General features: G+C 36.9%; 1 protein-coding gene across 4 annotated transcripts in view; it reads left to right on the top strand.

Annotated features, from left to right (window-relative positions):
- Positions 1-26770, top strand: part of NGLY1 (N-glycanase 1) — a 63672-nt gene that overhangs the window by 729 nt on the left and 36173 nt on the right. For 3 of the 4 annotated variants that reach the window (XM_019422911.2, XM_019422910.2, XM_019422913.2), the window contains exons 2-3: positions 9948-10062; positions 14830-15075. In XM_019422911.2, the coding sequence (XP_019278456.1) occupies positions 9948-10062; positions 14830-15075 (361 nt within the window). The remainder of the gene's footprint in view (positions 1-9947; positions 10063-14829; positions 15076-26770) is intronic. The other variant, XM_019422912.2, reaches the window with a different exon arrangement.

The raw sequence follows: 26770 nt of genomic DNA, 5'->3' as shown, positions 1-26770 counted from the left end.
ACATTTCTTTATGGTCTTTTCCTGTCCAGTTTTGTCGACTGACATATTAACCGTGTTACTTTAAAGTTACAGTTTTTATATTAATACCTGTAGTGTAGTTTTCAACATGACCTTTCAAATAAGAATGAGTGAAGATTACCGTGGCTGAGAGTAATTTGTTTCATTCTCCTGTGAGCAAAAGTACACTTGTAGATAGATCCTAAAGGGACCTTTACAGATTTGGGGAATTGGGAGGCAAGTTTGAGTCCTCATTTTGAATCCTTTTCATTATCAGTTCTTAGATCAATTCGTGTAGTGTCTTGAGAATGTGATGTGTGGGGGAGGGAAATAGAAGCGAGGTTAAAGGAGTTCTAGGTGGCAGATACTTGAGTGGTGATACCTCATTTCTCAGGTCACCACGATTACTATCTAGGCTCTCTCCCCCACCCCACCCCCTGGTGCACATGTTCTGCTGAGTGGCGGGTATATTGGTGTGAAGGCTGAAAGGAAATGCTTCTTAGTTTCATGGTTATAGATTTGATAAGACCCAATTTTAGAGACCTTAGTTACAAGTGTAGTGTTTCAACCCGTGGCAGTTCATTGTTCATGGCAATATATTGTGTATATAGGTAACATTAAGGATTTTAAAAGTAAATTGAAGGAAAAATGAGCCTTTATTATTTGCCAAATGCTATAAGGGATACAGCATGGGCAATGTACACAGCTACACAATTGTGACCTATGTGGGGGACTGCCTTTCTCCTCTGTGACACCTTCTGCAGCTCACCTCTACCCTGTGAGGTCTAACAGCTCTTCAAAGCACAAAGATGCCAGTGGACTGTGCATGAATGAACTCATAAACCGAGTCCTCCGGATTTTAGCAGCTGGGACCTCCAACCTGGAAAGCCATCAAACTATTTAAACCCCATTATTCAGAAAAGGGAAGTGGCCTTGTAATAGGATTCACTTCTGCTTTTAATCTAGTGAAACCCAGAATGCTAAGATCAAGATGTTTTGAGGAAGGAAAACCTCTGCATGCAAATAATAACTTGGTATAATCACCATTGTGAATATTTATCAAACTCGTAGAGGCAGCTTGGCATGCTGCCAGTTCATATTACAGTTTTTACTATGGCTTATGTTTCTGATCTTGAAAAGCTTTATCTAAAAAGAGAATTAGAGGGGCGCCTGGGTGGCCCAGTTGGTTGAGCGTCTGACTTCAGCTCAGGTCGTGATCTCACGGTTTGTGAGTCCGAGCCCCGCGTCGGGCTTTGTGCTGACAGCTCAGAACCTGGAGCCTGCTCGGATTCTGTGTCTCATTCTCTCTCTGCCCCTCCCCTACTTGTGCCCTGTCTGTCTCTGACTCTCAAAAGTAAATAAACCTAAAAAAAAAAATTTTTTTTAAGGGAATTAGAGGTTTGGAACTGATAATTGGAGATGGCATGAAAAACTACCGTTGTTAGTTTAAGTACAGGCATACCTTGTTTTATTGCGCTTCATTTTATTGTGCTTTGCAAATATTGTGTTTTTTACAAATTCAATTCAATTTTACAAATTTTTACAAAATTCAAATTTTATGGTGTTGAACAAACCTGTCAGGGCCATTTTTCGAACAGCATTTGCTCACTTTGTACCTCTGTGTCACATTTTGGTAATTGTAGTATTTCAGACTTTTTCATTATTTGTTATGGTGATCTGTGATCAATGAGTTCTTTAATTTTTTTTAATTTATTTATTTTGAGACAGAGATCAAGCAAGGGAGGGGCAGAGAGAGAGAGAGAATGAGAATCCCTACCAGGCTCCACATTATCAGAGCGGAGCCCAACACGGGGCTCATCCTCATGAACTATGAGATCATGAGACCTGGGCCGAAACAGAGAGTTGGATGCTTAAGGAACAGAGTCACCCAGGAGCCCCTGAGCTCTTTTATATAATTGAAATATAGTTGACACAATGTCATGGTAATTTCAGTATTACAACATAGTGATTCCCCGAGTCTGTACATTATGCTATGCTCACAAGTGTAGCTACCATCTATCGTCATACAAAACTATTGTAAAGCTATATTAATATAGCCATGAACTATAGTTCCTGTTATGTTCCTTTTATCCCTGTGACTTTTTTACTTTTTTTTTTTTTTTTTTTTGGTGAGCTCTATGCTCAGTGTGGGGCTTGAACTCACGAGCCCATAGATCAAGATTCACATGCTCTATTGACTGAGCCAGCCAGTTGTCCCCTGCTGCCATGACTTATTTATTCCATAACCGGATGCCTCTATCTCCCACTCCCCTTCACCTATTTTGCCCATCCCCCTCTCTGTGTTTGTTTCTGTTTTTTGTTTATTTGTTTTGCTTTTTTTAGATCCAAGTTGTCACAGATGGCAAGATCTCATTCTTTTTTATGTCTGAGTAATATTCCCATTGTGTGTGTGTGTGTGTGTGTGTGTGTGTGTGTATACACACCATATCTTCTTTATCTTGTGATCAGTTATCTTTTTTTTTTTTTTTAATTTTTTTTTAACATTTATTTATTTTTGAGACAGAGAGAGACAGAGCATGAACGGGGGAGGGTCAGAGAGAGGGAGACACAGAATCCGAAACAGGCTTCAGGCTCTGAGCCGTCAGCACAGAGCCCGACGCGGGGCTCAAACTCACGGACCGTGAGATCATGACCTGAGCCGAAGTCGGACGCTTAACCGACTGAGCCGCCCAGGCGCCCCTGTGATCAGTTATCTTTGATGTTACTATTGTAATTTTTGGGGGTGCACCAACTGCACCTACATAAGATGGGAAACTTAATCTATAAATGTGTGTGTTCTGACTGCTCCACCCATTGAGCCTTCTGTCCCCTCTCCTTTCCTAGGTTTCCCTGTTTCCTGAGACACAATAATAATTGAAATTAGGCCAGTTAATAACCCTGTAATGGCCTAAGTGTTCAAGTGAAAGGCAGGGGTACACATCTCTCACTTTAAATCAAAAGCTACAAGTGATTCAGCTTAGTGAAGAGGCTGTGTCAAATTCCAAGATAAGCCAAAAGCTAGGCCTATTGTACCAAAAAGCCAAGTTGCAAATGTAAAGGAAGTGTTCTTGAAGGAGATTAAAAGTGCCATTCGAGTGAACACACAAATGATGAGAAAGAAAAACAGCCTTTTTGCTGCTAATAGAGAAACTTTTAGTGGTCTAGAAAGAAGATCAAGCCAACCACAACATTCCCTTAAAAACCAAAGCCTAATCCAGAGCAAGGTCTTAAATCTTCAGTTCTGTGAAGACTGAGAGAGGTGATGAAGTTGAAGAAGAAAAGTTTTAAGCTAGCAGAGGTTGGTTCATGAGGTTAAAGGAAAGAAGCTGTTTCCATAACACAAAAGTGCAAGGTGAAGCAGCAAATGATGATGAGAAGTTGCAGAAAGTTACCCAGAACTAGCTAATATAATTCATGAAGATGGCTACACTAAACAACAGATTTTTCAACATAGACAAAGCAGCTTTCTATTGGAAGAAGATGCCATCTAGGACTTCATAGCCAGGGAGGAGAAGTCAATTTCTGGCTTCAAAGGACAAGTTGACTCTCTCTTGTTAGGGGCTAACGCAGCTGGTGATTTTAAATTGAAGCCAATGCTTATTAACCATTCTGAAAATTCTAAATGGAAAAACAAAGCCTGGATGAGAGCATGTGTCTTTACTATGTGATTTATTGAATATTTTAAGGCCACTGTTGAGACGTCAGAAAAAAAGATTCCTTTCAAAATATTATTGCTCATTGACAATGCACCTGGTCACCCAAGAGCTCTGATAGAAATGTACAATGACATAATGTTTTCGTGCCTGCTAACACATCTCTTCTGCAGCCCCATGGATCAAGGAGTCATTTTGACTTTCAAATCTTTTTATTTTAACAGCTACATCTTGTAAAGCCATAGCTGCTGTAGATAATGATTTCTCTGATGGATCTAGGCAAAATTGAAAACCTGAAAAGGATTCACCATTCAAGATGACATTAACATTTGTGATTTCATTGTAGGCAGTCAAAAGGTCAACATTAATAGGAGTTTGGCAGAAGTTGATTTCAACCCTCATGGATAACTTTGAGGGATTCCCAACTTCAGTGGAGGAAATAGCAAAAGAACTAGAATTAGAAGTGGAGCCTGAAGATATAGCTGCAATCTCATGATAAAACTTTCACGGATGAATGGGGTGCCTGGTGGCTCAGATGGTTAAGCATCTGACTCTTGATTTCAGTTCAGGTCATGATCTCGGGGTTCGTGAGATGGAGCCCTGCATCAGGCTCTGCACAGATAGTGCAGAACCTGCTTGGGATTCTCTCCTTCTCTCTGCCCCTCCCCTGCTCTTTCTCTCTCTTTCTCTCAAAATAAATAAATAAATAAATACATTTTAAAAAGGAAACTTTCATGGATGAGGAGTTGCTTTTTATGGATGAGCAAAGGAAATGGTTTCTTGAGATGGAGCCTCCTAGTGCAGATGCTGTGAAGATTGTTGCAATAACAACAAAGAATTTAGAATATAACAAACTTTGCTGATAAAACAGTGTCCGGGTTTGAGGGGATTGACTCCAGTTTTGAAAGATGTTTCATCAAACAGCATCACATGGTACAGAGAAATTATTCATGAAAGGAAGAGTCAATTGATGTGGTAAACTTTATTGTCTTGTTTTAAGAAATTGCTGCAGCCCCACCAATACTTAGCATCCATCAACATCGAGGCAAACCCTCCACCAGCAAAAAGATTACAACTTACTGAAAGTTCATATGATAGCATTTTTTAGCAATAAAGTATTGTTTAATTAAGGTATGTACAATTTTTTAAAACATAATGCTATTACACTTTTAATGGAGTACAATATAGTATAAGCATAACTTTTATATGGAGTGGGAAATTTTAAAAATTCATTTGATTTGGTTTACTGCAATTTTCACTTTACTGCATTGGTCTAGATCCAAACCTGTAATGTCTCTGAGGTATGCTTGTAATAGTAGTAATCCCTGCTCTCATTTTCTTTGAACTAAAACTCCTTTATGCTTCAGGAAGTTAAAAAACATTCTTTCTTCCACTTCTAAGTCCCTGATCTCTTTCTTCTTCAGAGATTTCTAATGTAGGTTAACTACGTTATGTTACAGATCTGCTAATCTCACTTATTTGAGAGTAAAGAAAACCAGTTTTCTGTTCCTTTTGCTGTTTGGGGAAATCCATTAGTGTTAAAGATAAGGGACTGTGTCAGGGATGTTGTCTTAATATATCTTATTCCTCCCTCAGTGTTTGACGTAGTATTTTATGAAATCAGTGCTGAAATGAGACTTTCATTAATAGCTGGGTTTTTTTGTTTGATTTTTTATAAACAGCAGCACTTGTCATTTCACTCAAGTGAAGATTATGGTTTTGGTTACATTTCAAATTTCTGCTTCAGGTGATGTTAACCTATTCCCCAACTAAGAGTCATAGTTAATGAAACTACAGAACAAAATATAAGCTAATCTGCACGCACAATATGCCATGGGTTTGAACCTTTTACTTTTTTTTTCAGTTCACTGACTCCTAGATAAAGATGAGCTGTGCTCAATTATATCTGTTTTTCAAACTCTAAAATAGTTTGACTAGCATTCCACATGTGTGGAATTATTCCTTGGATAATTTGCTCCATTTATTCCTTAAAAAATATGTTTGATGTTCTACTGATTTCCTTTGCAAACTGCACACGGTTATTGTTTACAAATTAAACTGCCTATGATTGGGGAGGGCCAAGAATGGAAAGTGGTTTCTTCTTTCCAAGAAAATAAATAAATATGTTTAGGAGAAAGGCACAAGTATGGGAAACAGCCACAGTGTAAAATCCAGAGAACAATTGCAAGACAGTGTTCAAGGAGTTACATGTTCGTGTCTGGAGATAGCAGGGGAACCTAGTGTGGAAGAGTTTTGAGAACAGAGGTTTGGTAAGATGGGACAGGTTGATGGAATGGCAGAGAACATATATTTGACATAGGAGACAAGAGAAAGTGATTATACGTTCTAGAGTCAAAGAGAAACATAACGAAGGAGTTTAATGTAGAATAATCATGTAAGAAGACACAAGGCATGGATTTCATTTGTGAGCCTATTACAGTAATCATAAACATAAATGCGGAGAGAAGAGAACTGTTGGAGGCAGGGATTGGTAGTTCTTGATGACTGAATGCAAGGAGTAGAACTGGAAATGGGAAGAGACAAAATAACCCAAATAACTTCAGATTTCTAATCTAGGTTACTACTGACAACTGGAGAAATCGAAAGAGGGTTAATTGAGGAGTGGTGAATTTGTTGGTGTATTGTATGGTGAAGAGTATGTAAGCTTTGTAATCGAACCAGTGGTTTTAAACCCCAGTCAACCATTTCCTAAGAGTGTGGCTATAGTCAATTTATGTAAAGTCTCTGGACTTAAGTTTCTTCATTTTTTTTCAGTGTCCTCATTTTTAAGAGGAAAGAAAAAATGCCTGCATTATAAGATTCTTGCAAAAGAGAAATAAAGGCACATATGTTATCTATTGTTACCATTATTCAACTTTTCACTCTGAACAAGCTAGGTTATGTGTATGTTTCCCTTATTGTCAGCTACATAGAATGGTAGACAGCCAGAGGTGGTTCCCAGCTGGTTCTAAAGGCAGTTAGATGTTTTTGAAAAATACACACATATGGGGCACCTGTGGCTCAGTGGGTTAAGCATTCGACTCACAGTTTGTGAGTTCGAGCCCCGCATCGGGCTTTGTGCTGACAGCTTGGAGCCTGGAGCCTGCTTCAAATTCTGTATCTCCCCCCCTCTCTCTCTGCTCTTCCCCACTTGTGCACATGCATGCTCTCTCTCTCAAAAATAAACATTAAAAAATTGTTTTTAAAAAGAAAAATTTACATGTATTTCAGAATTATTTTGATTTAGAAAAGGACTATTTTGTAAAGAACTATTTTGAAAAAGACTATTTACAAAAGAAATATTTTTTAAATGGCCTACAAACCAATTTTTGTGATTAGTAATAAAAATACAAGATTATAGGATCTCTCATGTACTAAGTTTCCATTTCTGTAAACACTTTCTGGGATTATGCATTCGAAAGAGAAAGAGGGCTAGTAAATGGTCAGCTATGTTTATTCTCAGCGTTTCTGAAATTCTGAAATAGAAACATTTAAGTTGTTTTTTTTTTCCTGAGTCTGTGACCTCAGTGGGAAGCTTACTGTTTAACATGCCTTAAGATCCTAAATATATGGTAGATAATGACTTTCAAGGTGAAAAGCATGACTTTTTTCTACCATTCAATTGTAAAAGTAAAGACTAATAATTAACATTCTACAGATTAAACAATTTTGTAGATACCTGGGGGTAAGACAACTAGGAAGATACTAAAATGTGTTCAAAGTGATAGTGAGTGAGGTGCAGGAAATTTTATTGCCCTTTCAAGACCCTATTCATTCGTTCAATACTATCCAGCAAACAACTAAACAAACACCTCAAGTGAATGTGCACAATTATTGCTAATAAGCAAGATAAATATTACCAGTTGCAGAAATAGTTAAGAGTCAGCAGAGGCAGAAAAAACACATTGAAGAATTATAGCAAAAAATATTGAGAAAAGTCTGCAGAGGAATTAACAGAAGAAGAAGATGAAGCAAAAATAAAGGTGATCCTTAGGGGTAATTTCGACACTGCAAGATAAGGAGAGTAGTAATGAGTTCAAGGATGGTGGATACACTGGGGTGAGAGGCTGTAAGACTAGAGATTTAGAAAGTGTTTTTGTGGTACTTTTCCAAGGACAGGAAGTGGGATCTTACGGATTTGAGGCCTAATGGCTTTGTGGCCAAGTTCTCTAAGCCTTTGAGGGCTTCAGGATGAACTTTTGGCACCATTTTATGTTCAAGACTATGGCTGGTGTGCTCAACATATTTTAAAAGAGATAGATAGAATTTGGGTAACTGGACATTACTGTTGGGTTTTTTTGTTTTTGTTTGCATTATGTTTTTAGTGAGAAAAATACATAAATGGTATGTGAGGCCCATAGATGTAAAAAGATGGGAAATAGACTATAACAGAAAAGCCGTATCAACAGTTATTTTGAAACATGTATCAGATCAACTAATGAGTGTTTTATAAGAATTTCTTAAACAGTGGTAAAAGAGGGAGGGAAAACTAGAAAATTAAGGCCAGTGAAAGACTTTGATCATGTAAAAATCTGGAAGCTATTGGGGAAAAATACGTAAAACAAACAAAACAACCTCAAGCAGTTTTGCACCAGTAGGTTCTGTCATACTGATGGTAGTGATATGTTTATAACCCTGTGAAACGTGTTGAATATCATGAAAAGATGCTACATTTATCTGTAACTAGCCTTGGTAAATGTAAGGTTATTGTATGGTTTAATGTTTTTTGTTTTAAGTAGTAAGAAAGGGAGGCACACTTACGATCTAGTGTGGCATAAAAGCCAGGGATGCTAAGTATCTCGCTGTGTGCAGGGCAGCCCCCTACAGCAAAGACCTCCAATGTCAATAATGCCAAGGGTGAGAAGCTCTCATTTAATACACAGAGTAGAAGAGCAGAACATACATTTTTTTCTTTGTGTTTTTTCAACCACCTGTGATGCTCAAATGACCTGTGGTGAAGAACAAGTGTTTTTGTTTTTAATTTCCAGTCTTTGGTGGACCTATACCTTTTGTAAAATAACAGTAAAAATTTCATGGCACATCAAATTGTTATAAAATTGCTGAGTATTCTCAATTTCTGCACATTCTCATGAATGAATAGCAAGGAGTTTGTAGATTGGCTCCAGTCTGTGGACATTTTGAATAACACTATTTTAGAGCTTTGTCCCTGAATATTCTGTAATAAACTTATATAATTTTGGAACTTAAGGAAAAGTTTTAAAAAGATTCATGTATTTATGACAATTGGGCAATAGAGAGTTGCTCAATGGAAAACAAATGTGAAATATGTTAAAACTTCCACAATTAAAATAGGACACAAATGGTTAATGAGTTGTTAATAGTTGCCAGCATTTGTCTGCCATCCCCATTCAATAGCCCAGGCAGATGGCCTCAGCACTCCTTCCCATAGACCCCTGACACAGCCTCAGAATCCTTCTTAAAATAGTAATGGAAGCCACTACCATTGGAAGGGAGTTTGTGTCAGATATGAAATCTACTTATCATCCTAAATTATGTTCTGATGGTCTTGAGTATAATACTGTGATTATCTTAACCTTGTTTTTTTTTTCTGATTTTTTAAAAACAGCATTTCCGATTTATCAACGTTATTAAAAATCTCAAAGCTTTTCATATGCTGGGCTTATCCCATGCATGCTATTCAAAATCTTAATCACCGTAAAAAAAAAAATTGGCTGTGACTAAAATATATCTTGAGCTGAAGCAGAACATAGAGTAAAAACAATCACCAGTCTAGGGAAGAAAGAAAATCAAGGTGTACCTGGGTTTATATTTTTCAGAAGTAAAATCTTTCAGGAACTGTGATCAGTTTTTATGCAGCTTTTTTGTTTCTTTCATTCATTCATTTCACAAGTATTTACTAACCACCGTCTATGCATCAAGCACCATTCTTGATGATTGAGGTACATCAGAACAAAATAGGCAAAACCTTCTGCCCCATGTCTGGAGCTTATGTGGATTTTTTTTTTTCTTAGCACCGTAAAAACTCATAAAAGTATGTAGCCTTAATAGCACAGAATTACAGAGTCACATGGATGTCTATTATGGAAGCATTAATATTATCAAATGAAATTAAACAGTAGGGTGGTAGTAAATGTATATTGAGGTAAGAATCTCAAAATCAGGCTGTTTTTCCAGACTGTTCTTCCTCTTTCTGTAAAGCTGGGATCTGTGCTACCTTGTAGCAATATAGCCAATATAAAATGTGAAAAGGAGTGCAAAAACACTGTGGAAAGTATAAATTGTTATATATAATCAAATTTTTTTTATTTAAATCAGAAACCCTAATGATGAAAAATATAGATCTATCCGGATTGGAAACACAGCTTTTTCTACTAGACTCTTACCTGTCAGAGGAGCCGTTGAATGTTTATTTGAAATGGGCTTTGAAGAGGTGAGTATGTTGAAGGGTTTCTTTTCCCCAATTCATGTACAAAGAATTTGTTGTAGTGTTGATGGATAATTACCTAAATAAGATAATATTTTTTTAATTAATTGATCAGTTTGGAAATCTGTGCAGCTAGTTATTTCTTCACCTATTAGACATTTGAAAGTCACAGTAAATATGCTTTAAAATCACAATATAACAACTCTCCCACAGAGAAAATTCTTACAAGTCTTAATCCTTTAGAACAGGTAGGTCAGATATACAACCTAGAGACCCCATTGTGGGTCACTTTAGACTTTTGACAAAAACCTGCTTTGTGAGCACACATGAATACGAATAGGGTCTAACCACCTGTCTCCATTAAGAAATGAGAAGAGTAGACACAGAAAAGCTGAGTTTAGTTGCCACTTTTAAGGAATTTCTTCTGTGATAGAAGAGAAGAATCTCAGTATTTTTTTTGGTTTTTAGGTCAAAGTAAACGTTTGGTGTTTTCATCCTCCGGAATCTTGTGGCATAGTTCAATTCTATGCCACAGTGAAAATAGTTATCAATACCGTGAATTTTCTGTCTGTGTATATGCTTAGCCATTTCTAGTTCATGGAATATTGAAAGAAGTAGAACCAGCTTATGGATACTCGGTAGTCCACAGAGGCTGAATTGGCAAGGCTGTAGAAATTGTTCAGGCGATATGCTGAGTTGCCATAAGAGGTCGTTTCCTTTCTGCCTCTCTGCTCTTCTCCCCAGATTCTGTTCCAGGCTCTGAAGGGTATAATAGTGAACTACAGAAATAGATCCCATCACATGTGGAGCTTGGATTCTAATAGGTTAGACAAATAGTAGACATGAAAACAAAGATGAGTGCAAAGAAGAAAATAAGGCATAGTGATACGATACAAAGCAGCTGTAGAGGCAGGTAGCTAGGTACAGATGCGTGGTCCGGGAAGGTCTCTAGGGAGAGAACATTTGAGCTGGGACCTAAGTGAAAAGAAGTACTTCAGGTACCTGAAGCCCTCAAGTCCAAGTACTTCAGACGATTCACATGTCCAGAGCACTTCCAGCAGGAGTAGCTTTGGCACAGAAAGCTGCACAGACAGGCAGAAATCCAGGGCATGGGGTTTTGAGGACTGTGGTAAAGACTTGGATTTCATTCTAAATGAAACGGGAAACCATAGGAAGGTATTAGGCAGGGAAGGATATTTAGAAGGTTATTCTAGCTGTTGTAAAGGGAATGTCCTGGATGTTCTGGGATGAGGGCAAGGGGTGAAGCAGGAAGGACCAGTTAGAAAGCGTTTATTAACCTAAGGGAGAAACAGTAATGATTTGTATAAGTTCCATGAAGGCAGAGCCTTTTGTCTTTTTGTTCCCTGTGTTGCTAGCTCCTAGAATATTGCTGGCACATTGAGGCACTCAGTAAACATGTTGAATTAAAGACTGATAGCAGTGGAGATGGGGGAAAGTGGAGGCATCCAGAATTTTTTTTGAAGTAGAGTCTGCAGGACTTGCTAATGAACTACATGTGGGGTACAAGGGAAAGGAAGGAATGTAGGTTACTTTTAGGTTTGGTTTGAGCATCTATGTGGATGCAGGTACCATTCAGATTGTGAAATCTGGGAGTGTAGCAGATACTGGGAGAAATCACTACCCAACTTGTGGATAATTATAACTGATAAAACTGTTAAACATAGCAAGTAGGCAATTGGATATATGAGTCTGTAACTCGAAAGGAGAGATCAGGCCGGAAGTATAAATTGTGGTATCTGCTTGTAGTTACTCACAGACATCTGAACATAAAGAATTTAAAAGTGTAGGGGGGAGAGTTGAGAACGTTGCTGATTTTGTTCATGAAAATACAGATGTTTTTAGTCAAATGACAGAAAAATTTAGTAAATGACAACTGGAAACTGTACTAATTTTTCATTTTTGAAGTGTCACAGGTTCTGTGGAGTCATATTTGTCTTTCATTCAACAAATATTTGAGTGCCGGGTGTGATGGCCAACTGTCCCAGTTTGCCTGAGGCTATCCTGGGTTTAGCACTCAAAATCCCACATCCTAGAAAACCCATCTCGGGCAGACCCAAAGATTAGTCACATGAGTGCTACTAACAAGCTGAGACTTGCAGTAGTATTTGACCCAAATAGAGCCACAGTTTCAGAAAAGAGTAACATGCTTTGATCAGACTAATTTATATACTTCAAGGTTCTGATTGGCTTTGGGCATTGCACCTCAGGGCCCGTCTGAAGTCTGTGTGTTATCAGTGTGGCTAAGTTGCAGAAGGAACCATTGGAACTGCAACTGAACTCTGCCATCAGAAAGAAACTTTGGTAGGCTTTACGGTGAAGTAGGAATCTCTCAGACCCATCCCCAAATTTTTATATTTTGTATATTAAGATCCTGGGCACTTTTGGGCCTACTTGCCTCTGAGGCTGAGCTCTTTGTGAAAATTCTGAGAAGAAGGTTGAGAAAGACCGGGATCCGCATGGCTGTGTGACTCATCAGGCTTGCTGAGTGGGATGGTTCCCGCCAGGTGCCACAGGAGGTGGGCAGTGTTGGTTGTCTTGGTGACTGGAAGATATTACCAGCATTTAGTGGGCAGGGAGGGGGCAGGTTTGCTTAACATCTGGCAGGGAGAATTGTCTTAGCAAAAATATGTTAAGAAATAGGGATTTTGTTAAATACTAGAATTCTCATTGATTTCTTACAATGTTACTGGATCTAGTGCAAAGCCTGTGATTTTGTCCTTTCATGAAAATACAGTGCCACTGATTAAACTTTTTGGTACACTTTGGCCGTGATCATACATTCTTTTAGGACTGATCCTGCAAAGTTGGAAAGGAAAGCAGCGTCTCTGTCTTATCCGGGCCCTCTCTGAGGTGTGAACTGAACATAGATCCAGAAACCTATTATGCTGTGTTTCCACCTCTGTCCGTGGTGTCTTCTACCTTTCTCAGTGCTGCTCCACTAACAGTATGAGATGGGAAACGTCCATATCTGGTTTTGAATTAAGTGTTGGTCTCTCTTCAGAGGTCTCTCATCAGAGATGCGAGGTGGTTCCTTTCTGATGTTGGAAACTCATTGTGATCTGATTTGTGCTTATCATGTATGTAATTATCACGGCTATAAAAATATTCTCTTTTGCTCAACACTTCCAACTTTTAGTCCAGCTTGTGGTTATTGGTCTCTGTTCAGTCTCAGATGACTCAATTATAGCATAACAATTAAGATTTGTTAAGTGTGGGGGCGCCTGGGTGGCTCGTCGGTTAAGCGTCCGACTTCGGCTCAGGTCATGATCTCACAGTCTGTGGGTTCGAGCCCCGCATCGGGCTCTGTGCTGACAGCTCAGAGCCTGGAGCCTGCTTCCGATTCTGTGTCTCCCTCTCTCTCTGGCCCTCCCCTGCTCATGTTCTGTCTCTCTCTGTCGCAAAAATGAAGAAAAAAACATTAAAAAAAAAAAAATTTAAAAATAAATAAATAAATAAAAGATTTGTTAAGTGTGAATCCTTACTCCAACAATTGTTCTGTGGCATCAGGCAGGTTATTTAACTTTTCTGAGCCTTCATATTTCCATATAAAGAGTAGGGATAAACCTAGTACCTACCTTGCAGGGTGGTTGTGAGAATTACTTGAGATAATATATGCAAAATGCTTAGTACAGCACCTAGAACACATAAACACAATAAATGATAGTTTTGTTTTTACAGCTATTATGGGTAATGAATATAGAGAGCTTACCGGCCCCTTCTGGCTTTTTAAAAGGGATTCATATGGAATTAATTTTCATGTCATTAATGAGAAATGTCTTGGTCAGTTCATTCTGATAGGTCTGCCATCACCAGGGAAATAAGGTCATTCTCAGTTATGGAGCTTAACTTAAATGCTCACAATCTGTAAGTCTTATTACTGCACGTTAACAATAGTTTTCTCTCATATATATGCAGCTGCTGGAATTACTATTTTAACACTTGTTTCTCAGTGCCTTGAAACTTAATTGAATATATTTTCATTTCACTTTTTTTCTTGTTTGTAATTTGCTGACTATTTTACATTGTGAGCTTTGTTGTAATGCTTATTGTATCTTAAAGCACTCTGATTATATTGTGGGTATTCATTAAATGAATCACTACTTGAAGAATGGGATTTTTATGGTTTGATTGTTTTGTTTGGACCACCTTTGTATGTACTGTTAACAATCCATAATTTCGAATTGATCATCAGGGTGTGCTTTTTGTCTTCTTGGAAAAATTAGTGGACCCCATATACAGACTGCTAATCATATAGCTATTCTTTAAAGCCTTGGGTTTAGGAGATTCAAAGAAAGAAAGGAGATTTATAACTTCTTGGTTTTATGTGACCCCCTGATCATTTTGTATGGCTGCATCCCTAGTAATTACTGTTACTTCATAGGGAATTTCACAGGGAATAGTAGTATTATATACTATTGCAGAGAAGATAGGAATGTACATTTTTGTAATTCTTACGAGACTTTGTGACTTACTATTCCTAACAGAAAATATTTTTCTAAAGGCCTTTGAATCGATCAAATAAACTAAGCGTTATATATATGCTAAGAAAGAGACCAATTTTCTGAATTTCCTGGTTTACATTTATGCAGTTTTACCTTTGTTTTTTTTAAAAGTGCCACAATGGTAGAAAAACAAAATGATTATTAATATCTGATGTATTCTATAGTATTGGTTTCATTTTATAGATCTATATATGAATGACTGTCAGTATAAAGCAAAAGTTAAAATTTTTCCCATTTTTATAAATTCCAGGGAGAAACACATCTTATCTTTCCTAAAAAAGCTTCAGTGGAGCAGCTGCAAAAAATTCGTGACCTGATTGCCATAGAAAGAAGTAGCAGATTGGATGAATCAAATAAGACTTACAAAGTAGAATTATCTCAGCAACCTGCACCCAGTACCCAGCTTCCCATTACACAGTCTTCAAATCCTAATGGGTTAACCCAGCATGCAGGGAACAGTGAAGGACAATCATCAAATCCACCACCTGCTCCAATGGTAATGTCAGAATTAAACCTTTCTTAACCAGTTCAGAGTATTGAAACAGCAAAAGCTTTGAAACATGTGATTTATTCCTGGATTTATGCCCTCATATTCTTGGCTCTTAGAATTATAATACATCAGATTTCCTTAGCTCTTTAAAAAATTGTCATTTTGTAACAAGTGGGGAAAATGACCATCTTTTTTTATACTTTTAAATCTTAACTTTCAGTGTATTGCCTTTTAGGCATTTCATCATTTATCATATAAATGTACCCGTTGCCTTGGTACTTAAATCAGTCATATAAATAGTATGCCTTTAACCTAAAACACAATAACAGACTTGCAGGACGATGGCAGTCATATGAGATTTCCTCTACTGTATTGACACTTCTGGTCTAAAGTTTACCTGCTGCCATTCATTCTGGGGATTATTAATTCCAATAACCAAACCCTTATCAACCCCTCAGTTTAGTGAAAGGAACCAACTTCTTTAAGTTTAAAGTAAATAGTAATGCATTCACTCCTTAAGAGTGGTGCTACCAGATTAGTGAAGCTTAGTTAGTGGCATACACAGATATATGCTTCTGTAGAACTGATATCAGACTTGTGATCTCTTACAGGCATCCCTGGTACACTTAACTGATCTCATGTAATAGGAAACTATCTTGTTTACAAAAATCCCTTTTGATACAAGTCCTTAAGGTTTCCTCTGAATTTTCACTGTCAGAAAAATTTCGTGATTTTTTTTCTCTAGTAATTTTATCAGTAGCCAGCTTCAACTCGTATCCTCTTGTGTTAATTTTGGTAAAACATCTTGTTACGGTCCTCCATAAAGCTAACTTCTATATAGAGTCAGTTATTAAATCTACCCTTAATCTTCAGTTGATTAATTCCCTAGTAGTCAAATGATTACTGGGCATTTCTTTGTTTATGCTGAGAAGACCCTAAACTTGTCTTTAAAAAATAAAGAATAAAGGTGGTAAGGGCTGTCAGGGGAATAGACAGAGTCACTGTCCTTTCATGTAATTCTTGTTGAGTGGTTTCCATACTTTTTTCTTTGTGGAGGATTAACTCCTCTGAAACATATTAGTGCTTCAATTTACTTAAATTGACCTTGAAGTCTTTAAAATGTTTTCTCTTCTCATTAACTTCACAGCTAATTTTTATTTATTTTTAATGTTTATTTGTTTTGAGAGAGAGAGCTCGGAGAGATGTGTGCGAGAGATGTGTGCATGCCAGCGGGAGAGGGGTAGGGAGAAGGTGGAAAGAGAGAGGGTGTAAGTGGGGGAGGGGCAGAGAGAGGAGGAGAGAGAATCCCAAGCAGGTTCTGCGCTGACAGCGGGGTGCTCCATCTCACGAACCATGAGATCATGACCTAAGCCGAAATCAAGAGTCAGATGCTTAACTGACTGAGCCACCCAGGCGTCCTTACAGCTAATGTTTATTTATAATAATAATAAATACAACTAGTGTTTGTGAATGCTTTCAAGAAACTGGTACTGGATACATTAGGTCAACTAGTAATAATACTAAGTGGCAGTGGCCATTCCGTGAGATAGCATACGTGAAAACTTTTTTTAACTATAAAGGTTTGCTCTTGGTAATAATAATTCTTTCTGTAAAGTATCTGAGCTGCTTCATTAAGTGACAGAATTATCACAGAGTAACAGAAAAATGTGACTGCTTAACTCTAATGTGACAGAATCGTAACCCTAATCAGTCCATTCTTTCGAACAGTGGTTTCCACTCTTTCTTGATTGCACATCTTAACAGTAATGTAGGTGTTGAGTACCTGACCTGGCATCTATTTCCTTATAAATTATATACTTCTAATCTGTTATGTACCTTATAAGAGAATTGTGTAAAGAAGGTGAAATAAAAAGTAAATCTAAGATGCACCCAGTAGATTCTTTCGTGCTCCTCTCATGAGCATGTGTGCTCCATCTTAGATTGCCTGACGTCTTCAGTTTGGCAGTTAAGGCTGATACAGAAGCGCCTTTCACTCCTTCATTTTTTAGCACCATTTCTTATGTTTTCTAATCATAGTGTTAAAATATATGTTTTAAGATTCCCTACTTCATCTTTTGTTGGATCTCATTGTTACGGGTTAAAATGTACAGTAGTAACCAGTTTTACAGAAAAGCATATAATATACGAAAACATTTTATTTTACAAAATAGCTGTTTGCTAGACTAAGTACTGTTTTGGCTCAGGAAACCCATTCGCATTTTCCAACTCGTCTGTAACCTCTTTCCTTTTTTTGATTCTTAACCTTGCAATTCAGATACACTTTGAGGTCTTTAAAACTCTGTAATCACCAGAAAGCCACTGGATGCTGTACTAAAAACAAAATGCCATTTTATTGACAAAACAAATACAGAATTTAGAAGAAAATAAACTTTCTTAAAGACCTATCCCTTTAGTAGGCAGTCTGTTACTGACTCTTATTTCTCTGGTCCTTGGAACACAGTAACTTTTTTTGAGTTCCTTAAGGGAATTGGGAGAAATTAGAATGAATCTTGTTTTTTATTGCCAAGTCTTGGTTTTCCGCAGATCACTGGAATATGTAGTTTAAAAAAGTGGGGCAACAGAGTGGCTAAGTAAGTTAGGTGTCCAGCTTCAGCTCAGGTCATGATCTCATGGTTTGTGGGTTCAATCCCCACATCAGGCTCTATGCTGATAGCTCAGAGCCTGGAGACTACTCTGGATTCTGTGCCTCCCTCTCTCTGCCATCCCCTGCTTACACACTCATGCTCTCTCTCTCTCTCTCTCAACAATAAATAAACATTAAAAAAATGTTTTAAGTATTTTGTTATTTAAGCATCCATCACCACTACTTGTTATACTACAGAATTTGATAATTATATTCTCCTGCCTTGCCCATTTTGAATGGGGGTACTAATTCCTAATTAAAATAGACTAAATTCAAGCAGCAAGAGAAAGATTTAACATGCATATAAACTAGACAAATCCTGAGCACTGATGTGCTCGCGGCTATTATAATGTTTTTCGTTAAAATTACATCAAGTAAAATCATGAATTATAAAACAAGGTGATAGTCACTGATGAAGTTTGCCAATAAGCTTTTCCTTTAAGATATAAAATACTGGAATATATCGGTATTAAATAAAAGGCAATGGTTGCTAGAAACTTATTTTGCTGCTCTTTTTGAATATTTATGTAAATAAATTACACAGTATGTAGCTTTTTGCTTTGGCTTCTTTTACTTTTATGCTTTTGAAGCTTGTTCATATTATAGGATGTATCAGTATTTTATTCCTTTTTACTGCTGGATAGTATTCCATGTTGGACTTTTGGGTGGTTTCCCCATCTTTGCCAATTATGAATATTGCTGTTTTGAACATTCACATACGAGGCTTTGTGTGGACATATGTTTTCATTTCTCTTGGGTAGATTTCTAGAAGTGGAACCACTAGGTTGTGTGGTAAGTTTATGTTTAATGTTTTAAGACATTGCCAAGCTGTTTTCCAAGGTTGCTGTACCATTTTACATTCTCACCAGCAGTGTGTGAATGTTACAATTCTCAATATCTTCACTGACACTTGTTATTGTCTTTTTTATTATGGCAATTTTAGTGGATGTTAGGTAGTATCTCATTGTGGCTTTAATTTGCATTTCTCTAATGACTCAATTGACTTTTAAATTTGCTGGTTATACATGCTGAGTGTGTAGTGTTCCTATAGGACATAATTTCCTGTTAACCCTTTATATATTTTTATACCCTTTGCTCTCCAAAAGCAGTTTCAAAATAGCAAAAATAGTTTCTCAAAGACATAGAACCTTAGAATGTTAAAAGCATTATATTTCCAATTTTGTGACTTTATCTAGGTTGAAAACATGATTCTGAAGTATGATTTGCTTAAAATAAGTCTTCAGCAATTATTATACAGCTAGTTTATGTGCATACTTTTATTTGGCATATGCCTAATTTTTTAAATGTATGTGGAATTGTTAAAGGACTTTTCATCAACTCCAACCACTCTAGAAATTGTTGTCCATTGTGTATGTGGGTATACATTTATTTATTTAAAAGAATTACCATTTGAGGGGCACCTGGGTGGCTCAGTCAGTAAAGCGTCTGACTTTGGATCAGGTAATGATCTCAAGGTTTGTAAGTCCGAGCCCCACATTGGGCTCTCTGCTGTCAGTGCGGATCCTCTGCCCCCCACTCTCTCTGCCCATCCCCTGCTCGCTCTCTCTCTCTCTCTCTCTCTCTCAAAAAATAAACTTTAAAAAAGTAGCAAAAGAATTGCCATTTGAGATTATTCTGTTGGAATTATAAATATAATATATTTTTAGACGATAACAAAATGAGTTGGTTGATTTTTTTATGAGTTTATTTATTTATTTTTTAAATGTTTATTTATTTGAGAGACCAGCCTGTGAGCATGGGGTAGAGAGCAAAGGGAAAGAGTGTGAGGGGGGGGAATCCCAAGCTGGAACTCACCTGAGCCAAAACCGGGAGTCGGATGCTTAACCAACTAAGCCATCCAGGCACCCCCGAGTTGATTTATTTTTGAACTAACTTAATCTCTTAAGAAACCTTTTAGTCTGTATCTATATATGATCTTTATTAGAGAAGAAGTCTTCTATTTGGACATAAGATTTAAATGTCTAATTTCTTGTTGTGAACCTAACATTGTTAAAGGTAAAATACATCTGCATACCCTTCAGTAAGGGATCACTTAAATTATAACACATCCATATACCAGAATTTTTTTAGCATCTGTTAAAAATGATGATGTGGTCTGTTTTGACATTAAGAGACTTATTATGTGGGAAAAAAGGTAAACTCAGAATTCTAAAACAACATGTGTGTATGTATAATATTTCAATTTTCTTATTAAAAATGCACATACATAGAATTTAAGATACAAAACAAATCAACAGAGGGAAGGGAAGCAAAAATAATATAAAAACAGGCAGGGGGACAAAACACAAGAGACTGTTAAATATAGAGAACAAACTGAGGGTTGCTGGAGGGGTTGTGGGTGGGGGGATGGCCTAAATGGGCAAGGGGCATTAAGGAGGGCACTTGTTGGGATGAGCACTGGGTTTTTATACATAGGTGAAGAATCACTGGAATCCACTCCTGAAATCCGTGTTGCACTATATGCTAACTAACTTGGAAGTAACTTAAAAAATAAATAAATAATGTTTTTAAATGCACACACATATGTTCATTTTAAAAAGGTCTAGAAGGCTATACAATGAATTCTTAGCCATTATTTTATCTGGGGGTGAAATTACAGGTGATTCCATATTACTTACACCATTCAGTATTTCCTGAGAATTTCTCATAACAACATTTATTACTTTAAGTAGAAAAAAAGGAGGTTTTGTAAGAAATAAGGTAATTAAAATCACAAGTTGATTAAAACTATAATTAAAAAATTATTAAATGGAACTTTTGTGTTTAAAAACAGGTTCTAAATTTAAAAGCCACAAAAGCAAAGAGCTACATAAAGGTAGAAGGAAGACTGATGGGCCTGGGGACTGTTGGTCCTTTACTAAAAAAGTATAATTACTAATACAGCTTCCATGGGTCTCATCGCATGATTTGGCAAAATATACATATTATCTTTTTTTCGTATATAGTGTCTTAAATATATTTCACATTAGAAACCAAAATAATTAGAATCCAAGTATGATCAGTGAAGAAAAACATCTTTTTGACTTAAAACCAGACAGATTGCGCATTTTAAACTTCTATTTGGACTCCAAATATTACTTCAACTCTCTCAGGCAATTAACTGCTGCCTTGTGTACATGGTTACCCAGCTGCTGTGGTCGCCATGCAATCAGCAGACTTCTAGTTTTACCACTTAGTGCTCATGGAGCTGTGCCAAAGAATATGTAAAGAAATAAGGCAAGAAAATAAACTATTGTTCAGGATTGTCTGAGTGCCATTAAAACCACAACGAATGAGGTAATTTCCAGATTGGAAGTATTAAATTGAAAACAAAAATCTCTAGATGAGTTCTTACCTTACTCTCAGTAAATGAAAACTTGCATTTAAGAACAACAACAAAAATATTGCTGTGCCTCATTTTTGTAAGAATTCTTTAAAGTAAAAATGGAGACATTTCTTTTTTGTGTTTCTGTATCCATTCTGGTAAAGGAGCATATTCCTCCCTGTTGTGAAGAGCCTGGATCTGTCATCACCAGATCTTCAATAAATTTCCTCATCCATCTGTTGTACTTGTCCCTTCTGTAAATCGGGGAGGTGTGTCTGCTCTTAATAAAAGCCACTTCCTCCTTTGTCCCGGCATCCCTTCTTCTCTGTTACCTGTGTAATCTTACATGGGCTGTGCACAGTCTTGAATCCTCTTTTCTTGGGGATTCTTCTCAGTGGCATTTAAACCTTGCATTAGACCAGTTTTCATCTAATGTTAGACTGTTTGCATCAGAATGAGCTGGACATTCAGATTCCTAGGTGTAACCCCAAACTGGCTAACTCCGAAAGGAAGATTCGGGAATTGGGAAATCTGCATTTTTACAAGTGGATTAATGTTTAAGAACCTTTCCTATAAGCACCCCTGTCTTAGAAACAAGCCAGCATACAAATATCCCTACCTAGATCCTTCACGTCCAGTGGTTCTCATTTCTTCTTGGCAGAAAGTTTCAGGAAGAGTCAGTCTTCTGTACTCATCATTGCATCTTTACTTTTTACACACTGGTGTAGTGAGCTTCCGTTCTTTGTTTGTTTTTTTAATTTTTTAGTGTTTATTTTTGAGAGAGGGACAGAACTTGAATGGGGGAGGGGCAGAGAGAGGGAGACACAGAATCTGAAGCGGGCTCCAGGCTCTGAGCTGTCAGCACAGATCCTGATGTGGGCTTCGAACTCACTAATGGCGAAATCATGACCTGAGCTGAAGTTGGACGCTTAACCAACTGAGCCAACCAGGCGCCCCGGGAGCTTCCATTCTTTAATCATGTGCCCTGTCAGTAAAATGTTGAGCATATCCTTTCAATGTATATTTTTGTTTGTGAATTATATACATAATTATATATATGTTTTTTATTATTTTGTTCACAAATTATATATAAATATATACTATTATGCCATTATATTCATCGTAAGACAATGTCAATAGAAGCTATCAAGTAAATAATATTTTTAATTTTTTAACTTTTTTTTTTTTTTGAGACGGAGACAGAGCAGGAGCAGGGGAGGGTCAGAGAGAAAGGGAGAAACAGAATCCGAAGCAGGCTCCAGGCTCTAGGCTGTCAGCACAGAGCCCGATGCGAGGCTCGAACTCAGGGACCGTGAGATCATGACCTGAGCTGAAGTCGGCCGCTCAACCAACTGAGCTATCCAGGCACCCCAATAATATTTTTAATTTTTAAAAACGTATTAATCATATATCATTGATGTGGATGTAAATGAATTAATTTGGGTATAACTGTATTTTAAATAGTCTTGATAATTTTGAATTTAGCGGCAAACTTTGTTAGATCTAAGTAGATTGTGATTTATGTATTTAATTTGGCATTAAAATGTAGCTGTTGAAGGGCTCATACCAAAAAAAAGTATACGAGTTAGCCCTGCCATTTTCTTCTTGTTTACATGTACTTGCAGTATTAGTATTAGCTTCCATGCCTAGAGGTCTTTGAATCTTTGTTGTTGTTGTTGTTGTTGTTGTTGTTGTTGTTGTTGTTGTTTAATTTTATTTTTAAGTAATCTCCACACCCAACTCAGGGCTCGAACTCACAACCCTGAGACCGAGAGCTGCATGCTCCACCAACTGAACCAGCCAAGTGCCCCAAGTATTTGTAATATTTCCAAGCCAGGTTGAGGGTTAATTAGTGAAAACTACATAATATAACCTGTAAATTCACTTAGCCAGGCACACACGAATTGCAAAACCTTGTAATATGGTGAAAGCAGTAGTAGGAGTGAACATGCCAGTTGTTAACTCCCCCTGTACTTTGTGGTACTTTTCTCTCCTCAGGTGAGCTTCTCTAACCTCGGGGGGAGCTACCGATAATCCAAATTCTAAATATTATTATAACTTAATTGCTTTATTTTTCGGACAAAAGAAGAATGTAAATAGAAGTTCTAATATTTTCTGTGTACTTTCTAGTGGACCATTTTGTGGAGTTGCTTTGGTACACTTAGACCACTTTGGGACACAGTTACACAACTAAGTTTCTTACAACCTGTTTGCCTTATTAACATTATTACAAAACTTCTTACTGAGATTGTCAAATATCTCCATGCTGCTAAATTTAATATACTTTTTTTCTTCAGTTCATTTTTACTTGACCGTTTGTCATCTTTAGTTCAGTTGATCATTTCCTGGTTTTCCTTCTACTATAATTGGCTCAACTATTACCCCATTTAGTTGCTCATTCAAAATTCACAGATTATTCCTAATGTATTTTTCTAGTTTTCTAACTGCCCCCTGACTTCCCAATTCAGTCACCAAGACTTCTTAATCCTAAATTCTTTTTATTACTTTTCTACCACTACTGAGCCATCTACTTGAAGCCATCAGCTCTCAGTTCTACAGACCCCTTTGGGTGTTTTCATAACCTCCTTTCTCCACTCTACAGTTGGAATAGTATTCTGAAAACACAAATATGATCCTTTTACTCCCTTGCTTAAGTATCTTTAATAGCTTCCCATCACAATGGAAAGAGACCAAAAAGATCTAAGTGCTTACCAATCAACTTCATCCTCAGCTTTCTCTCTCCATTTCCCCTTGGTTCTCCATGCTCTCAACCCTGCGATAGGCTCCCTGACCGTTTATAATTTGCTAAGCATGTCCCCACACACACACACTCCCCAGCTATCTCTGTGCTGTACCTTCTGATAGGAATGGTCTTTTCACTTTCCTGCTTATTAGCCTCTTCTCATCCTTCATAATTTACCACAAATACCATTTTTTCAGGGAATTCTAGGTTTGGAATCCCTGTTATACAGTGTCATTATCCTCGGTATTTTCCTTATAACTTTTCTTATACCTGTGAATAAATTGTCTAACTTAGCATTATATCCCCAGTACATAGCAAATAATAAGGGCTCATTAAATATTTGAGTAAATTAATATTGTTATACCAGTATTTGTTTCTGCATCCATAGACTACTTTGTGAGGATAATGTCCTTGACTATTTTGGTCTCCATTATTTTTCCAGTATGTAACACACACACACACACACACACACACACACACACACACACACATTTATACACAAATATTTATTGACTTAATATGGTAAGTTTTGTCATTATTTGTTTCATGCCTTTCCTTCCCTTAGACCATAAAGTGATCGTGTCTGTCCTGTACACCCATCTCCAGTGCTTTAAATAGTTCTTGACATTAAAGAGAGTATTTGATAATGGTTTTTATTTATTTATTATTATCTTTTAAATTTACATCCAAATTAGTTAGCATATAGTGCAACAATGATTTCAGGAGTAGATTCCTTAATGCCCCCTACCCATTTAGTCCATCCCCCCTCCCACAACCCCTCCAGTAACCCTCTGTTTGTTCTCCATATTTAAGAGTCTCTTATGTTTTGTCCCCCTCCCTGTTTTTATATTATTTTTGCTTCCCTTCCCTTGTGTTCATCTGTTCTGTGTCTTAAAGTCCTTGTATGAGTGAAGTCATATGATATTTGTCTTTTTCTGACTAATTTCACTTAGCATAATACCCTCCAGTTCCATCCACGTAGTTGCAAATGGCAACATTTCATTCTTTTTGATTGCCAAGTAATACTCCATTGTATATATATACCACATCTTTGTCCATTCATCCATCGATGGACATTTGGGCTCTTTCCATACTTTGGCTATTGTTGATAGTGCTGCTATAAACATTGGGATGCATGTGTCCCTTTGAAACAGCACCCCTGTATCCCTTGGATAAACGCCTAGTGGTGAAATTGCTGGGTCGTAGGGTAGTTCTATTTTTAGTTTTTTGAGGAACCTCCAGACTGTTTTCCAGAGTGGCTGCACCAGTTTGCATTCCCACCAGCAGTGCAAAAGAGATCCTCTTTCTCCGCATCCTCGCCAACATCTGTTGTTGCCTGAGTTGTTAATGTTAGCCATTCTGACAGGTGTGAGGTGGTATCTCATTGTGGTTTTGATTTTTATTTCCCTGATGATGAGTGATGTTGAGCATTTTTTCATGTGTTGGTTGGCCATCTGGATGTCTTTGGAGAAGTGTCTATTCATGTCTTTTGCCCATTTCTTCATTGGATTAATTGTTTTTTGGGTGTTGAATTTGATAAGTTGTTTATAGATTTTTGGATACTAACCCTTTATCTGATATGTTGTTTGCAAATATCTTCTCCCATGCCGTCAGTTGCCTTTTAGTTTTGTTGATTGTTTCCTTCACTGTGCAGAAGCTTTTTATTTTGATGAGGTCCCAATAGTTCATTTTTGCTTTTGTTTCCCTTGCCTCCAGAGATGTGTTGAGTAAGAAGTTGCTGCGGCCAAGGTCAAAGAGGTTTTTGCCTGCTTTCTCCTCGAGCATTTTGATGGCTTCCTGTCTTACATTTAGGTCATTCATCCATTTTGAGTTTATTTTTGTGTATGGTGTAAGAAAGTGGTCTCGTTTCATTGTTCTGCATGTTGCTGTCCAGTTTTCCCAGCACCACTTGCTGAAGAGACTGTCTTTTTTCTATCGGATATTCTTTCCTGCTTTGTCAAAGATTAGTTGGCCATACATTTGTGGGTCCATTTCTGGGTTTTCTATTCTGTTCCATTGATCTGAGTGTCTGTTTTTGTGCCAGATAATAATTTGTATTTTGAAACTTAATCTGGCTATGGCTACCTTTTATTTTTATTTTTTAAGTTGTTTTCAATGTTTGTTTATTTTTGAGAGGGAGTGCGAGAGCACAAGCAAGGGATGGGCAAAGAGAGAGGGAGAGAGAGGATCTGAAGCAGGCTCCACGCTGACAACAGAGAACCTGATGTGGGGCTCGAACCCACGAACTGAACCGTGAGCTCATGACCTAAGCTGAAGTCAGACACATAACCAACTGAGCCACCCAGGCACCCCTTGGCTACCTTTTAATAAACACACATACAACCCGTTCATATTTATCATAACTGCTAATATATTGGAATTTATTTCTGACATCTTATTTTGTGTTGCCTGTGTCCTTTGCTTTTGTTTTTTTTCCCATTTCTGTTTTATATTGAAAACATTTTCTTCAATTATTTTCCCTTTAAAAGTTAAAAAAAGTTAAATATCTTTTTGGTTTTCTATTGCATTTAAGTTTTTAATGCAAATATTTAATTTTGTACATATATATTTACTTTTACATATCATATATATATGTTATATACGTGTTATATATATATATATATATATATATATATATACTTGTTATATAACATGTTAGAAAAAATACATTTATATATCACATATATATACATATATATATACATGTATATATATATGTATATATGGATGTACATATATATATGTATATATGGATGTATATATATACATGTGTATATATGTATATATATGGATGTATATATGATATATAAATGTATTTTTTTCAACATGTTATAACAAGACAGGAACCTCAGAAAGATTTTACTTTTTCTGCTTTCTTCCCTGCTACCTTCTTTATGAGAAGATTTGAGATATTGCTGTTCAGTTACTATTTATAATAATCAGAACTTAGGTTTTACTAGTTTATTTTTTTAACTTGTTCCTGCTTCTT

The sequence above is a fragment of the Panthera pardus genome, unplaced genomic scaffold (assembly GCF_024362965.1).
Source record: "Panthera pardus isolate Hobbes unplaced genomic scaffold, ASM2436296v1 HiC_scaffold_16, whole genome shotgun sequence".
In the NCBI taxonomy this organism is placed as follows: Eukaryota; Metazoa; Chordata; class Mammalia; order Carnivora; family Felidae; genus Panthera; species Panthera pardus.
Note: the sequence above shows the minus strand (reverse complement) of the source record. Positions and strands in the feature narration are given on the sequence as shown.